We start from the raw sequence: 18,968 nt of genomic DNA, 5'->3' as shown, positions 1-18,968 counted from the left end.
CGTGGTATCTGCAGAAATTTCAATGAAATTTGCAGAATTTCTGCAGAAAATTTGTCAGTTTTCCTCTCACATTTGAACAGAATTGTTCTGCAGCTCAGGCATCTGTTCTGCGACGTACGTCGCAAATTTAGCAGTATTCTGCTTTGGGGCATCTAGCAGTGAAAAGAAGCATCAAATGATGTTCTTGCAACCTACACGGGGAAATAGATTGAAATAAGGAGGGGGAGGGAGAACTCTTCATCCGCGATTTTTGTGTGACCCGTAGTCAGGGACAAAACTGATATCCCGCTCAAACCACGGGAGCCGTATGCGGAGGGTTAAAAAATGTGAATTAAAAAAGTTCCTTTATGATTAACTAGTTCATTATTTTAGGATTTGAGCTGATGATTCAAATAATCTAATAGTTTAAGACAAAAAACTTATACAAACCCATCAGCTTGTAGTTTCTTTTCTAACTCCAAAATATGATCTTCATCTAATTCTTTTAAAACTTGTGTTATGCTCTTAGCGTCTTTCTTGAAAGACTTTCCAATAATAGCCATTTGAGGATGAAGCTCAGTTACCTGCACTGTCTTTTGAAAATGAGTTAAAGAACATAATAGTGAAACTAGCAATGCATAATAGATGAAATAATGGTTTCAAATTTTTTAGACACACAGTTTGAAACTAGATAAGTTCAGCTGATGAAATTTGAAGCTGAATCTCTTTTTCCTTTTTTTCAATTTCCTTATATTTTTTACATTGATGTATTTGTTACATTTTAGTCGCTTTTAGGCTGAAATAGTAGCAGTGTTTTACAAAACAGTAGTTTTAGTAAAAAAACTGCTAAAATAGTCGTTATATCCTGCAACTCTTCAAAATAGTAGCAATAGTTGCTGTTTTAGTCGCCTCCTGTAATCATCACAATGAAGTAAAAATTGGGGCATTTTACTGCAATAATTTTTATAGTTTTAATAAACATTACTGAATGTGTGTAAGAAAACACACAACAGTGAAATTCTAAAATATTATTACAATTTTAAAAAGAAAAATAGTAAAAGTTCTTAATATTTATAATTTTTTGTACATATGATTTGGGTTATTTTAAAGTAACAAACAACTGAACTCCAAACAACTGAAAAGAATGAAAAGAAAAAAATAACTTAAAACACCTTTCAAATTTTCAAAGGATATTGCCTCCTTCAATTGGGACTCTGCATTCAGCTTTACACCAGTAGCCTTAGTATGTTGGTTAAGATCATAACAGGACCTGTCAGCACATCCAACACATTCTATCCAGCCCTTCAGAAGAACAGAAATGAAAATTACAACCATAGTCTTTTAACAATCACTTAGCTAGTTTTTGAAGAACAATTCTTGTCCTATCTTACTTTTTAGAGTTAACAATATACATTTTCATATAAAAAAAAAGTGCACACAGCCGGTTTCTCGAGAGTAATGAAAGGAATATACAGTGAAATTCCGATACAAAGAAATTTTTGTTTCCACGAAATAAATTTTTAGTCTCGACTTACTTTCCCACACATTGGTTGAATTCTATAACAAAATTCCTGTTACAATGAAAAAAATATGTAGTGCCGTGAAATTCATTGAAAAGGGACTTCCCTGTATATATATAGAATTAAAAAGAAAAGCCATGAAATCTACATCTATTTGCATCAAAGCTGCCATTTTATTCTTAAAAAGTGTTTTGTCATTCTTCACTCCAACATTATTGAAATGCATTTTTTATTTCAAATTGGATTTTGCACTCAACTTCTGTTTTGTAATGATTTTCATTAGTTTCTCTTCTAGAAAAGGAAACTTAAAATTCAACAATTATTAGGTTCCTCTACTCTTAGTTAGACATAAATAGGATAACAAATGAACCACACATAACCAACCACTTACACATGATGTAAAAACCCGAAAGTACCCCTCTCCTCTTTTCAAAACCAAATCGATACATTTTGGGGGGGGGGGGGGGGATAGTATATTAGAGGCTTTTTGGGGATATAATAGAGACTTTTTGGAAATTTTTCACAAAATGATCATTTAAAAAAAAAAGATTTAACAATATCAATTAATAAGAACATGTTACAATCATATCCTCGTTATAAATTGAATGGTGGCGCCATCTTTTAGCGAAAAAAGGATATTTAGCAAGGTATCAATAATTTGATCTATAACAGTTCAAAAACTATAGTAAAGAATATGAAAATCTGCACTTTGCTAGTTTAAAACATCACTAGTATTACACCCTAATTCAGGCACAGAAATTGTAGAACAAAAAATAATTTAAATTGATAAAAGCAAAATTTATTTATAACCTAACTGACCAGGATATATACAAAATAACTCTCTTTTTACACATTTATTCTTCATTATCTGAAAATCCTTCGAAGTCTGATTGGATGTCAGTATCGTCCATTAAAGCCAAGTCTAAAATTTCAGGCATCAGCTCATTTGATGGAGCACGAAAAGCTCAGGTAAAATCCGAATGCAGTTCCCCATTTTCAGATCCATCTAAACTAATGGAAATTTCACAGCAGTTCAAGGATTTAATTATGAGTTTTTCCGGAACTGCTGCCCATGCAGGGGAAACCCATTGCAGCACATCCTGATGGGAGGGCGATTTTAAGTTCCCCCTTCTTTTCGGACATAATTTGTCCACAGTTCCTGAAGCTTGGTCTTGAAAGGCTTATTCCAGCAGCTGGCAGTAATAAGCTAGTACAGCCAGCAGGAATTAGGATCAGATTCGTATTCATTTTTGCAAGGGCTGCAGAGGCCTCCGATGTTTTGTGAATCAGCACGCCGATCCAAAATCAGTAGTTGTCTTCATCCGCTCTCCACACTTTGCGAACCCAAAGCTTGAAGGTGGAACCGTGCATCCAGCTGTTGCTCGTTGCAGTAATGCGTACATTGCCGGGAATGATGAGGTTGGACCACGCTTTGCTTGGTATTTTTCCCGAAAGCTCCTTCAGCATGCACAGGGCTGCCATTTTATGCCCCCAAGCATGAGCGCACAATGCAACTGTGAAGCCCCGCTTCTTGCATCCCGTACTCATAATGCAAATTGTTGATTCGCCTCGAACGTTGTTGGTTCGGTTGGTGGGCATGTCAAAGCCACACATTGTTTGGTCCATGTTCCTGATGTTATAGTCTGTATAATCAAATGTTTCTCTTGGTTTTTTTATGCAGTTTATAAAACAGGAAATTTCTTCCTCGAGGTTCTCAGGGGTTTTTTGAGAGTCTGTAGTTCCCACTTGCAACGTTAAATCGTCTTTTGAAATTTGCAATGTAGTGCGAAGTTGCTTTTAAGTCTTTAACGCAGTGTTTGTTGCCAATTCTTATAGCTTGTTTAGCAAGCAGTTTGTTAGTAGCGGCTTGCCCAGCTTCATTCTTTAATCGAGAACTCGAGCAGTTCTTCGTCCATTTCCACGGATAAAGGCTTGCGTCTGCTACCAATTTTTCGTATCTTTACACTTCGCCCGAACTCATTCATCTCCACAATATCTTTCTTCTTGCTCCAATCTCGCAAGCATTTACGATCAAGTTGGAATTTGGTTGCTGTTTTATGCAGAGAAGATCCAATGCATTCATGTCAACGCAAGATATCCAATTTTTTTTCAACGGTGAATTTCCTACGAGACATTTTGGACCACATGTTAATGAAGAGCTGTAGAAGCAAGAGCGAGAAGAGAGAATAATGCCAGAGTGCAATTGCAACGATTTCAAGCTGAGTATCACGTAACACGAACGAAATGCTGCGCCGCACTTACACTTTTAGTCATCGGCTAAAACAACTTTAGCCATTTGGAGGCCCCTTAAAAGCAAGAGCCCTAGACAACAGCTTAGTTGGTATATACAGTATTTAGGCCCCCTGATCTTGGCAAAACGTGTAAGGAAACAGATTGAAATAGTATCAAGGAAATCAAAGAATTGTAAAATTATTTTTGCTACGAAAAAAATTTTCCGCTTCATTTGGGGGCCCTCTGCGATCGCCGACTTGGCCAGTCCAGGTCTGATTAAATGGACCCTTTCAGGCCACTAGACGATATACAAGTTGGCACTAACAAAAAGAAAATGGCTGTTTTCCTGTCTATAAGGCTAGCACTGTCTTTGGAGATCAACACTGCATTTAACATATAAAAAAATATATTATTTAACACATTTCCAACACACACAGCAGAAGAATGCATATCAGAGTTAAAGAAAGTTAATGAAACAATCAAATAGCATTCATTGAGGCATGAAAGAAGTTTAAATAAATATATTGAATCTGCTTTTTTTTTAAAGAAGATTCATGAATCTCTGTAAACATTATGAGTTACTTACATAAGATGTCTTTATTTCTGCATCCCAACAATCAGTAGCATAGTGAGCCATTTCATTTGACATATGCTGCCTAAAACGAAGTTTTTCGGCATTGACTCCAACAGCAATCAGAAATTGGTAAATTCTAGCCATGAAGTAGCCTAAAGTTTCATTTGCTACAATACCCTAAAACAATGAGATGATGTACATTAACATTGAAACACAACCACACACAAAATTAAAAAAAAATGCATTATCAACAGAAGAAAAATCATTTCAAAAATGAAATCTTATATGATGAAACAAAAAAAAATTACATAAAAGATATCAGATAACTTTTTATATTTTAAGAATAGACTTCTTCAAAGCATGAACTCCATAAAAAATTAATTTTGACCTAAAAACGTTCATTAAAATAAAAAAAATAACATGGGAAAAAAATATCCTTCGAATCATCAATAATTTTATACTTCCATTTAAGTTATTTATGCTGAATGACTTTATTAATTAATGAAGGGTACAGGGAAAAAACACTGCAAGTCGTTTTTTCAAGGAAATGGAATAATGGTGCAATCTACCGATTCCTGAAGTACAATTTTCCAATAGTCTATCATCTTTTGTAAAAGCCCCTGTAAGTCAGCTGAAATATTTGTTTGAAAATAGACGACACTAGGGACCCCAATGAAATGGTAAATATTCAAATGTGTTTTTCTCAAAATTTAGCTTTTTCTTGACTGACGAGGGTTTTCTCCCTGTACCTTTCAAATATTTTTGTATTTTAATATCTGATAGTAATGTATGAGCTGCCTGGATTTTTAGACATGTTTTTAAAACTATGCAGAACTTTCAATGAAAATCACAAAAAACTCGATAAGAGAATTTTTTGGATTCTCTTAAACTATGTAAAACAAATACTTAGAAGAAAAAAGGAAGAGAAGTTGGAAAATCGCCGACTCCTGGATTTCGAAACTTCCGACTCGGACTTATTTATTTTCAATTTCTCCCCTCATGGGAAGGGAGGGGGAACCTCTGAAGATGGATTGATATAGTGATTACTTTTTATGAAATTTTTGCGTTGTATTTTACTGTAAACCTAAGATGCATATAACGTTAGAAATTCAATTTAAAAATCAAATTTTCTAATAGTTACGATTTTTAAAGTGTTAAAATTCCTATTAAAAAATGGAAAGGATTAATTTGCTCCTTTTTAAATGTTCAGCAAATAAATGTTGATCAAATTGTGTGCTTTCAATTTTTGAAAGATGTAACTTGAGAGAGAAAAAGCTGTCTTGCTTACGTAAAAAAAAACTTTCTTGAGAGGGGGCAGTCCCCCCCAGGGGACACCCATCTGGTGGGTGACACCCCAAGTTAATTTCAGAGTTTATAAAGGATATAAATACTTTTATTCTCAATATTTTCTCCAATAAATCTTAAATTATATTTCATCCATAAAAGTTTAACAAAAATAAGGCATTTAATTGTGGGGATAGGATGAGTACATGCATGTCTGGAACAAATTTTACACAAAATGCAGCGGTATGTGGCTTTGCATGAATAGCTTTTAATATAACAATATTTCTTCTTTGCTCAATTTCTAACTTAAATATCATTGTATGCTTTAAAATTAACCTATATGTGAAGATTTAAAGATTAACTGCAATTATTGAGTGTTGTAACCAAGAAATTACATACTTATTTTGTTTCATACTTTTAAGGAGAACTAAGCTAATAGAAATGGTCTTTGGAATTAAAAAATATGAAATATATTTTATCCGGTTTTTTGAATTCGTGATTTTGAGCCAATTTATCTGATTTGCCGAACACTCTCAGAAGTTTCTACATGAGCTACAAGCCCCGACTTGCTCAAGAGATACATTCCGTTTACTATTTTATAACTGAGTAAAAAATATGTTACTATTCTTATTTGAAAGTGATTACTTGAAAATATTAGGCAACAAAACTGTTTGCTGACAGTTGTTATTACTTAAAGCAAGTTATTAAACAGGCAAACTAGGGGACGGCTACAGAAAGTTTGATCAACAATCAAGCCAGCGGGTTGCATATGATAGTTATTTTCTTATTAGTAGTCCTTTATACAGGTAATCGAACCAATTGGTAGTCAGTTGTTTAAATAATGCAAAGAGAGTCGGTGAAAATTAAAGAAAAAAAGAACCCTGTAGTCAGAGTCAGCATACTTTCTAATGACTAACTCCTTTACCCCAAAATCAGTCCGACTATAACTCTACAGCCCTGTATGCCACAGAACAAATAAATGCAACAAATATTATTGTCTTCATGTGACAGAGATTTGCGAACTCAACAAGCACTTTCAAGTCTATGGGAAATTGCTTTCTGAAATAACCATGCTATTCTTATCGGTTTGCCTTTTACTTCAATAATTAGCATTAATCAGCATTTTGCAATACTTTAGTTTATTTAAAAAGTTTAATGAAGAATATCAAATAGCACAGCGTTTAGAAAACGCTATTATTTGCTAGTTCAATTAAAATCCCTAGAAAAAATTCTTTACGTGAAATATTTGTAATGTGAAAAAAATTGATTTTCATATGCTAAAATAACTGAACATTAATTTAGTACATTAGACAAGTTCAACAGAAGCTACACCTTGAATTCATAACATAGTGGCAAAAAGTTTTAAAAAAGCAATATAGTCTAATACTATTTTAATGAAACACACAGGGCCAGCGAAATCATTTTCCTAAATGAAATTTTGTCACACCAATATTGCAAATGTTGATTATTTCTATATAATTTGAGTATGGGATTACCAAAGTCTTCACTAAATCAAGTTTTACACTGTAACAGACATTGTAAAAATGGGGTTTCACTGTTAAGTATTTGAGCAACCAAGGAATTTATTCTAAAAATATGAATGGGATTCAAAAAAAAAAAAAAAAGATATGTCTTGGGGCTACATACATATGTGTATTAACAAGAAATTACTTTTTTCACAGCATCGCCAATGCTAGTAAGAACAGCAGCTGCCCCATCCATTTGATTACACGCAGAGTACAATGTCAATTTCAAATCTTGAACTTTGTTGAATTTTGGATGATCTTTACATCTTGGATCAACAAAATGCTCAATTTCTGCCATTGTAAACTCTCTAAAAGTAAGGGGAATTTTAATTAGCTAACTATAAGAAACAATACTTAAGTATTTTTAAAATGAAAAACCTTAATGATTTATTTATTCGAGGATAAAAATCTTCAGTGAAAAAATGCTGGACGCTTTGGAAATTTTCTGGATAAATTAACTTTTTAAGAGACGTACACATTACATGCAACAAAATTCATTTTGTTGAAGTAAAAAAAGAAGTAACCCTGCATAATTAAAACTTTAAAATTCATTTTGAAAATGTACATATTTAATCATGTTCAAAAATACTGGATTAAAAATGTACTTTTCCAACAACAAATAAATGAGCAGTCACATCTTCCTAATGATTGTTTTAATAAAAATTATAAAAAGATATGATTACAGAAAAAAAAACTGAAGAATTATTTAATCATTTTTTTTCCAAAGTCGAATTTTTTGTTTTTTTCTTCAAATTTTTTAGATGGAATAAAAAACAGTTGAAATCTTTTAAAAATGATTAACAACCTTCAACTTTAACTTTAATCTAAATTATAGTATAGGAAAGTTAAAATTATATAAAATAGCAATGTGGGGCGAAGGGGATGCTTTTATACCTTACTTTACAGCAAGTCCAATTTTCCATCATCAGATTGTAAAAAAAAAAAAGAATTTTAGAGAACTAGTATTTAACTTTTTTTTTTTTTAAACAGCTAAACTACAATAAAAATATATCTAGGTATTTGTTATCTCAATGAATTTTTCTTAATTACTATTTATGTGAATATACATTCTTTTACATTGCTCTTTTAAATTGATAAAAAAAAAAAACAATGAGGATGAGTCATATAAGAAAAACTATGTGTTACACTGAGTTTTTTGCTATAGCAATGTATTCAAAAAAAAAAAAAAAAATTAAAATATCAAAGCATTCAAAAAGTTCCAATTATTAGTGTTATCCTGAATCATTTAGTACAAATATTCAACTTTATATGACAGTTGATTACAAAAAGTTATATTTTAGTAAAGCTATAAATATGCAAAAAAATACACAATAAGTTAGGTCATAGCTAGCAGCATTGAGTTGACATTTAAGGGTCATTCTCCAGAAAACGCAACTTTTGAACGCAAATCTTTTTCAATTTCGAAACCTTTTCTTTTCTTTTTTTTTTCATTCTTACATGAAAGTGGTACCTACTAGAAGTAACCATACATAATGGCCTAGCTAAGTTCCAATTATTTTACTCATAAATAAAAATAATAAAAAAATGCCTTGTTCACGGAAATAAAAAAAAATAAAAAACTTCTAATATTTAAAAATCGAGACCCAATTTAATATCAAAGAAGTAATTTTGTTAATTGTGCAAACAATCAGCTATTTTAGTGATTAGTGGGAATATAATATTAAGCTATTTTAATTAAAGTACGGCTTAGATAATAGTTTCAAATTTATGTTACAAAATAGTATTTAGTAAATTTGAGGATATACTGGCAATTTATAATTTTGGTAGAATGCCTATTATCTACCAAAATCATCAGCTATTTTCACCTCAGAAATACTGACATTGAAAAGGTTTGTCATGGAGGTGAAGATCTTTCCATTAATATAGGCCTAATAGGTACATTTTTCATGGGAATGTATCATTCATTTTTTTTCTTTGTTGCTACAATATGCACATGTTAAGCATATGAAAACATGTTCACTTCTTTTTTTACTTTAATTTACCTCCCTGAAATTCAAGTTCACGGAGGTGAGAAGTCAGAATAACCACACTAAGTTTTTAAAGCAAAATCTATCTTCTTGTTTTTGGACAAAACTCTCACAACTTCAACTTTGGCTGCAAATAAACAAGGAGGCTCCCTTGTATCATAGAAAATAAAATTTGATGTCATTACTGCCACATGTTAATGAGAAATGGCATTTTGTGTCTAGGTAACAGAGGTGAGAACTTATTGTGTGACATGACTTCTTGTCCTTCTAAAACAAACTAAAACATAATGTTTAAAAATTAAATATACTTAAACGATTATTATTTGAGACACTTGTGAAAGGAATAATGAATAAATAAATATATACTTTTAATTAAACAATGTATTAAGCAACAAAAACAATCACACTAGGTGTGTGACATGCCACGGAGGTGAGAATTCACATGTTGTGAACCAAAAATATGATAAAATAAAAATGATTAAAAAATTGCTGGCAGGTTTAAATGGATATATTTTTGATAAACTTAAAAATCATTGTGAAATGGATTGTTCCTTAAAGTTTTTACTGTAAAAGGCATGTGACAGAAAAGTTACACTTTTGTTGTTTGAGTAATGCTAAGCTGAATATGAAAATAAGTAATTAAATGTACAAAGCCAATTGAACTGTCATAAATTGGTATTGATATTTTAAAAGTGAGAGAGGAATTGAAAGTTTTTAAATCTTAAGCGGAAAGCTTCAAATCTTTCCGAGATTTAATATATTTTCCTTGCGTTTAATATCTATAACATCCACTCTTAAAAATAGTATTTCTGAAAGCAGTCGATGGATTTAAAATGAGTGGTTTGCCATTCAATTTTTTCTTACTTCATAGTGATAAGATCTTCTTGGGGAAGAAAATGAACGTTCTGCTGTACTTGTAGTAACGGGCATAGCTGAATCGATTATTGCAGAAAGGGCATAAATCTAATGGATTCCAGTAGGATTTACGCCTTTTCTGAAATAATCGATTCAGTTAGAGATAAAGTTTAGAGAGAACATAGAGTACAAATAGAAATGTACATAGTTGAAGAGAAAGTTTTGAGATTACAAATAGAAATGGGCATAGTAAAATAGAGAACTGATATTCATCAATAGAACCTCATCTGAATCATTCAATGTCATGTTTGAGCGAAATCGAGTGTAAAAACTTCTGTACATAGTTTGAACAAGATTGCAGAGGCACCCCGAAGGGAGGTCACTAGAACTTTTTGAAATGCAATGCAATTTTTAAAAAAAAGAAAAAAAAATCAGAAGAGGTTCTGAGCATTGATTCATAGACAATAACTCTCATTTTCCTCCAGCTCTAGAAAGACAGCAGTTATAAAATTGCAGTTCAAAAGTGAGTAGCAGTTGATGACAAATCATGATATTAGATAGGTTACATGCTAATTTCAATTTTACAAATAAATGGAAATTTATTATGAGATTTTAGAACATAGCATTACAGAAAAAGAAAAACATAAACACTGTGATATAAAAAACCTAAGACATACTTTGCAATAATACGGTAGAGAGATTTTATAAACTTTGTTCCTAAATATCAGTAGTAGTTAGACAGCAAGCTATTACATAAAAAGTAGTCGAAACTCTGTACTGCATAGTGAATAAAATATGACAACTTATATAAAGTACAAATTGAGAATGAAAAAAGGTTAAAAAACCAGCAAACAGCTGTTTCGGCACTCTAAAATACAAGTGTCATCATCAGTGCATTAAAAACGAAAACAGGTTCACCGGACTAAAACACAGTCGAGGCAAACAATGGAATGAGAGACGAGTTGCAAAAGATATGAGAGCAGTACCGGAAACGATGACGTCAAGGTTACGTCAGAACTCCAGAAGACAGTTGCACTCACGAGAAAATGTTAGTGCAACTGTCCTCTGGAGTTCTGACGTAACCTTGACGTCATCGTTTCCGGTACTGCTCTCATATCTTTTACAACTCGTCTCTCATTCCATTGTTCGCCTCGATTGTGTTTTAGTCCGGTGAACCTGTCTTCGTTTTTAATGCACTGATGATGACACTTGTATTTTAGAGTGCCGAAACAGCTGTTTGCTGGTTTTTTAACCTTTTTTCATTCTTAATTTGTACTTTATATACGTTGTCCTATTTTATTCAGCAAGCTATTAATTGGTTAACTCAAATTCAGCAGCGAATTAGCAAATTTACTGAAACAATAACATGACACCCATACAAGCGAGGAGAAAGGGTCAGAAAAAAAACTGCATGATGAATGCATTAATAAAAATCCAGGATGAATCTGAAAGTTTGAAAGCAATACAAGTTTAGAATACAAGCTTAGAATTAATTACGTAAATAAGCATGATACAAGTTAATGAACAATCAATATTTTTCAGCAAAAACATTTTTCAGGGTGGCGACAGGAACTGGAAAAAAAAGTTCCCTGACTTTTCCCTGATTTCCCTGATTAAGTTCACCCAATTTCCCTGATTTACGTTACTTATAATAATGGTTTCCTTTCTTTGCCCTACCTGAAAAGCATTACATATTAAATAAAATGCAGTGTTTAGAACGATTTATGCTGTTAATTAAAAATATATTTTGATAAGATGCTTCCCTTTTTTTTGATAAAAATAGTGTATTAAAAATTATCGGCAGAGAAATATTGTAGGAAATCTAAAACAAATACTTTACTTCCAGGAACCAGTTAACATAAGAATTCTAAGAAATTATTAAGACCACTCTTGAAGACATATCTAATCATGATAAAACTAAAAAAATTAAATGGAAATAATCTTGAACTGAATTTTCAAGCAGTATAAGTGTTGCTGCAAGAACAACAAGTGATAGTTAAAGTATAGAAGTAATGTAGTTGGAATTACGTAAATAATACTGTCGTCTGCAGGTAAACAGTAGTATCTGCAGAGATTAGTTTTCGAGATATTTGAAGAAATGTGTGGTGGATTCAGTACTAACAATAGGAAAATGTTAGAATTAAGACTTTTTTTGCGCCTCTTTCTGAGCGTAAACCAAATAAGTGAGTATGTACAGTAAAGAAAACGTACCATAGAATGACAAAAATGTTAAAAAAAACTGCTGTTACTACCCTTAACCTGCACAGGGCAGAATAGACATATTTATGTAAAACAAATTGAAATCTTCCAACAACCAGTCATATTGAGCTATTCCCTAACCAAGAACTTAGGTTTTAATGAATGGATACAGAATTTTAACTATTAAAAAACAATAAAAATATATTTACTTATTTACACAACTCAATTTCAAATGATTTCATTAATTGTCGAAAAAAAAATCATAGATTTCTTTAGTAACAAACAACATTGAAATGAAAAAAAAACAATTAGTAATAGTTTCAAAATATATATGTATATGGTTTTAAAATAAAAGAGTTTTCAAGTCTGAAAAAAAAAAAAAAACCCTGCGTGTAATTTGAAGTGACAGCGAATAATACCATGGCAAAAAAACAATTTTGATTTTCAGTCAAAATTCAATTTTAATACAACAAATAATTGGTGAAACATTTGTAAAGAACTAAAGTACTTCATTTTGCAAAGAAAAAAAAGAATTTTTTCTTCATTTGATCAATTTTCCCTGAATTTTTGTTATTTTTTCAATATTCCCTGATATTTCCCTGATTTTTCCCTGAGTGAGAAAGTTCCCTGACTTTTCCCTGATCTCCCTGATTTCCCTGATCTGTCGCCACCCTGTTTTTCAAAGTTAAAAAAAAGATTGGAATACAAATTTTAGCTCAAACTTTTAAAACTAAACTATAAATTTAGAACATAAAAAAAATTGCAAGATTGAGTCATAAAAGATTAAACAAAACAAATGCAACACCAGAAAAACCAATGACCAAGTTAAAACATAATTAAAAAATTAATTTGTTAACACAAACTATCACAGCAACTTATGGATAAAAATGACTACACGAGCATATTGAAATGGATATAAGAATTAAAATTTCAAGTACAGATAAATCCTAGCTTTATATAAATGCTCCAAGTTTGTAATAATGCACAAACACCTAATGCATTTACACCTAAATAACTCTATTCTCAATTTTTAAAAAATGCAAAAATAAATAATCAATAAAGTACACAATAGAAAAGCTCACCTAACTCGTATCAATCCAGTACGTGGTGAAATTTCATTTCTAAAAGAATTACCTATTTGCGCTGCAGCAAATGGTAACCTTCCTTGGTTAAACTGTAAGAGACGCTTGAAATTGACGAAAATACCCTGAGCTGTTTCGGGCCTCAGATATCTGTCAAAGAAAAAAAACAGGAATATTTAAATCAAATAGTAAAATTGATGAAAATACACAAAAATCTTTAAAATTTATCAAAAAATAAATTTTAGTAACAATCTATAAACATAAAATAAGAAAAGAATTATGAAAGCAATAAAAATAAATAGATGAGTAAAATATATAAAAATACTATACAGTAAACTTTGGAGTTATCCGTGGCCTTTCACACTTTCAAAAATTTTCAGACATCCCTCTTTCCTTCCTCCCCCCTCCCTTTCAATAACATCAACTCTTCCAAGATCACCAAACTTGACTAGTTGAGACCTTGATTTTAAATTCACACTACTTTCTACTTTAAATCTACACACTTACAGATTTTTAGACGTACCCTATTTACAGGGGCGTGCTTAGAGTTTTAGCGGCCCTGTGCAAAATTCTGTTTTAATAGTCGATAGATAATCATTTTTTTTTATTTATTTATTCTCTCCTACAACATAACACATTTGATTAGCAGGATATTTTTTTTTTTTTTTTTTTGAGGAGCAGGGGCAGAATTAAGCTTTTCCTATGCTATTTCAAGTTTTGGGTCTCTTATGTAGTCTGGCCAACTTTTCTGTCGGTAGCAAAAAAGGCAATTTTTTTAAATCTTCCTCCCTCCCCCACCCTCCACTATGTTGTAGTCTTTTCCTGTGATACATAAGGCCATGACTGACTTTTTTGTGTCGTTTTATTAATGTGCTGTTCTGTCCTTCTTGAGCTGAACTTAAGAGAGGAAATAGTATCAAGAGAGTGATGCAGAGTTCCCTTTTAAATAGGGTATAGAATATCTCCGATTTCCGGGAGTTCTTCCCCCCGAGAAACTTTTGTAAAATAGGTATAAAATTTTGCATTTTGAAACCCTGTAAGGGGTAACTGGAACTACAAAAATCTTGGGGGGAAAATAGACAAACATACTCTTTTGCAAATTATGACTACACACAGTAAAAATTGTTTTAAGGTCAAAAAATCAATGACAGCAGAGGAAAAAAGCGAGGGAGAAGAGAATATTATGCATTGTTATTTCCTTACATCGCCTGTCAGTTCAATTCAATTAGTTTTTGATCACGCCTTCAGCCTGCCCACAAACAACTATAAATTAAATTTAAAATGATCAATAGTAAAAAAAACACTTTAAAAGAAATGGTGCACAGATTTAGAAAATGGGTAAAAAGAGAGTAACATGCTGCCCATTCCGACAATAATTCATAATTTATATATTTGATAAGAAATAAATTTGAAGAACACTTTGCTTAGGAATTTTAAAGAATACTTTTCAAAGACTCTAGAACAATTAAAATTATTTAAGGCGCTTCATTTGCACTTTCCAGTCTCTGAAAAGGTTCAGTGAAATTTATTACTAGATTGTACAGGTTTACAGTATTGTTCTAACTTTGTAAGAAACAACTATTTTAAGTTTAAAAGAAAACCACACACATTTCTCACAAAAACAACTTTTTTCAATTACAAGTAGTGCAGAAAACGAAAAGGAATAGATTTAGTGAAAATGTAATACATTTTTTTTTTTTGGGCTAAGCAGATTAACAATATGCAGAAGTAAGATAAAAGCAAGCAATACAAAATAATTTCCAGAATACTGCATTCGGGATTAAATAAACAGCAAGATATGAAACATGTGAGTCACAAAAATTTCTCAAGTTACAGAAACGTGAGAACCACAGTTTTGAAATAATGAAATTTATTTTTTTCAAGTACTTTTCATTTTTTAGGAACGAATCATGAAATTTTCAGGAGAAAGGTGCCTTTAACGAAGCGGGTGCCCTAAGCTATAGCTTACTTAGTTTGTAGGTGAATCCGTTTCTTTTTTAAATTATTGTTTTAGCTTCTAATTAGTTGAAATAATCGTCCATTACTTTGAATATTCCAACGGAATGCATAGCTCGTTCAGGGGATATTTTCAATTATGTACTTTCTCTAATGGTTTTCTGTGTAAGGTGTTTTTTCCCCACTCAGAAAAGGACATTAGCTAGTCTCTTCATTTTAACTTCTGAACTATTCAAAAAAGAAAAAAAAATCATGATTTTTCTTTTTTAAAGATTTTGGAAGGTGTGTTGCAACTATATGTAAAGTCCTCCAAAGGGGGAAGGGGCACTGCCTCCTTCCTCACCTCCACCTAAATCCATCCAAGTTTCCCTTACTTTTACTACTAGCAATTACAGAAGTAAATGGAACACGAAGAAAATAAGTGCATACATTAAAGTAAAAACAATTATATTTTAGATTGTTCATAAGCTATAGTTAAAACAATGACACTACGATGAAAAATATCAAACGTTGCAAACTGATCAACAAAATTCCATAACACATAAGGAATTTATAGCACGATAATTTTTTCACAAAAATTTTAAAGTTTGAAATTTCTGTTGAAAGTAAAAATGTGAAAATAAATAAATATAAAAAGAGACAAACTTTCTATCTCTTATCTTTTCAGAATACAATTGCATATACTAAGTGGAACAATTTGCCAACCCCTAAAGCACGGCCCTTCCTATGTACTGATTTTTAGATCATTACTACTTACACATAAAAAAGAGAGCTAACTATTCTTGAAAAAAATGTCCCCTCCCTCCTCTATGAGTCTTTGGTATAACCTAGCATGATCTGTTGCAATTAATCTGTTTACATGATTTGCTCTCATATGTGTGTAATTGGTTTGCAATAATGCACAATCCTTTTTTTTTTAGCTTTTACATGCATTTTTTATACACACTGTTATAGTTTTAGATATAGTTTAAATGTATGAGCGTGTTATTGATCTTTTTAAGCTATTGCATACATTAGAATCACTTTTACCTAATTTGTGGACTATCGGTGAATTCGTTTATCCGCGGTTGTCATGCCACCCTATTTTGAGGGTTATCCTGAGTTTACTGTACTTACTGTCCATTTTCCAAAAGAAGGCACTTAGCCCGCCTTCTCCAATGCAGAGTTTAATTTTACATGGGGTGATTGGTAAACATTTCCCTGTGCTTGTAAGTGAGACAACTAGAAAACCTTAACTTAGGCATGCATTTTAATGTGCAAAAAAAGCCTTAGTGACCTTTATCACTTGCATTTTCAAAACTGCTGCTTTTACGGTTAAATGCTATGATCCCAAAATGCTTTCTGCTGAAAACAGCGAAATAGCATCAACGGATACCACATGACGAAGGCGGAGTCAAGTTCCTTCTCATGGGAAAACAGACAATAGTTATTAATGAAGTTTTTGAGTCAACTTCTACTATTTTTCTCTTGCATGTATTTACAATGAGATTACGGAATACATATCTTTTTTTAAAATCAGCATTTGGTAATATGGTTTTAAAACTTTTAAAATTTAATTCAAGAACAGAAAGACAAGGATGGATGTACAAAAATGCTACACTAATGCAGGAAAAAATACTTGTTGTATGAGCCTAATGGCTTTTTAGTTCAGATACTGTAGAATAATCAGGTCAGATTAGAACAAAATAGTTTCTCATTCAGTCTGTCATTTGATTTCGTTTATGTCCAAAGCAGAGTTTTCTGAATACTTGACCTATTAACAAGAATTTATTCGTATTGACATGAATTTATTCCTATCGATATAACATTATTACAAAACTAAGAACAAAACAAAAATACTAATTACGAAAAAATGAAATAACGTCCGGATGACTCATGGAGAATTCAAAATGCTACCAAAAGAATCTTTTTATTCTGCTGGTGGCAATTATGGTTGCAGCAGTTGGAAAATACGTTATAAATTTTTCATTTCTGTTGAAAATTATAATAACGTTTGTCGTTATCTATTTTTATTTTGCATTGGCAAAAACCCACATTTACTTTAAAATGAATGTCGTCTACGGATTCCTGAAGATAAAGTTCATCTCGTTAGAGAAATTTTAATGATAGAAGTTTAAGAGGGTGAAATGAAAGATCTCACCTGAAAATAGGTTCTGTCAACAACCTTAATGAAAATCCCCCCCCCCCCCCCTTGAAAAAAAAAGAGAGCACTTCTGTGGAATTTTACATTCAGTTGAATCAGTCATGAAGTATCCAAATTCAGTCATGAATTATCCAGAGAATTACTAAAAACTTTTTTCAAATAATGGTACCAGCATTTAACAGAATTAAAAATAAAACAACCTGCACGCCTAAATTAACTATTTTAATTCAATGTTGAATTTAAACATTATTATATTCACATACATATGATTATTCACATAATATTAGCAATTAGAAATGTGAATATCAGTTCTGCAAATCTGTAAAGGATGAAAACTGTTAAAACTTCATCTGTTTTCAGATATTTAATTTCCCTCAGTGAATAGAAAGCAGATTATTTACCCTTTCAAATTTCCAGTAGGGCCAATAGATGTGCTAAACATAAGGTTAAATTCCAAAGCATCAGACAAATCATTTCCTGTATTAGGTGACTTTATGTCAAATCTTCTTAAAAGAGCATTCATTTCATCTTTTGAGCAACCATCCAACTAAAATTTACAAACAAAGTAAATTAATAAATTTTTTACAGATTTCCTCATTTAATATTTTTTTTTTAATTCCTAAACTTCAAAAGCTTTGAGGACTTTTTCTTTCCTTATTTCTTTCATTACAATTTCAATTTTGTTATTACAATTAATAATATAAAATCAAATCAAAATCTCTGCACTTCAAAATGCATTTGAAACTCATGCAGTAATTTTCGAAACATTTTCCTTCTAATTTATAATAAAAGAGAGTTTACATTAGACACATACAAAAGGTTGCATGAAACAAAATATACGAAATATTTGAAGAATATTAACATTATTATAGTATACTGCCACAACATGACCATGAAGGAAGAAATGTTTTCATTGTAGCAAAGCTACAGTAGAAGTAAAAGTGCTGAAATTCATGTTGAAAAAGGCTTTTATTGCCTACTAGCGGTACCCACACGACTTTGCCTATAGTAGAAAATAAAAGGGTCATTTGGTTCGGCTGTATATTTCCATTATACAAATAACGGATTATGAATTTCTCGCCAATATGCTACGTAAATTTGCTCGCCCATGTTGTGGTAATTTGCTCGACCATGTTATGATAACTTACTCGTCTATGTTATGATCATTTGCTGGGTAAAATGTTCTTAAAATTTTAATAGAAAAAGAACAAAATTGAATTTTAGAAAAATCGCTTTGAGGTGCACATCACTATGTTACAAACTAATTTTGTGCCCACTTTCATGAAAATCGGAAGAATGGTCTAGGCATTATGCGTGTCCCAGACATCCAGACATTGAGCTTTATTATTAGTAAAGAAAACACTCTGTTGATAACACTCTGCTTGGAAGGCAGGCAGAAATTTTTCGGTGAACCCCCACCCTTCTTGGTGAAAGTTCTACCTCTGTTTTTAATGCAAATCAAACAGAGAAAATGAAAAGCAAAGTTTCCAGTACAATTTTCCCCAGACTAAAATGATGGCAAAAACCCCTATTTACCAAATAATAAACCTCGAAATAATGCATTCTTTTAACTTTAACAGCAAAAAAAAAAAATTCTTTGCTAGTTTCAGTAAGGAAATATTGGACTGTT

General features: G+C 31.6%; 1 protein-coding gene across 1 annotated transcript in view; it reads right to left on the bottom strand.

The window, feature by feature from the left end:
* LOC129222100 (glycine--tRNA ligase-like) overlaps positions 1 to 18,968 on the bottom strand; it is a 67,096-nt gene that overhangs the window by 37,335 nt on the left and 10,793 nt on the right. The window contains exons 7-12 of the mRNA XM_054856541.1: positions 17,740 to 17,885; positions 13,240 to 13,389; positions 7,261 to 7,423; positions 4,318 to 4,482; positions 1,177 to 1,281; positions 430 to 578 (exon numbers count right to left, since the gene is read on the bottom strand). Coding sequence (XP_054712516.1) covers positions 430 to 578; positions 1,177 to 1,281; positions 4,318 to 4,482; positions 7,261 to 7,423; positions 13,240 to 13,389; positions 17,740 to 17,885 — 878 coding nt within the window. The remainder of the gene's footprint in view (positions 1 to 429; positions 579 to 1,176; positions 1,282 to 4,317; positions 4,483 to 7,260; positions 7,424 to 13,239; positions 13,390 to 17,739; positions 17,886 to 18,968) is intronic.

Source organism: Uloborus diversus, chromosome 5 (genome assembly GCF_026930045.1).
Source record: "Uloborus diversus isolate 005 chromosome 5, Udiv.v.3.1, whole genome shotgun sequence".
In the NCBI taxonomy this organism is placed as follows: Eukaryota; Metazoa; Arthropoda; class Arachnida; order Araneae; family Uloboridae; genus Uloborus; species Uloborus diversus.
Note: the sequence above shows the minus strand (reverse complement) of the source record. Positions and strands in the feature narration are given on the sequence as shown.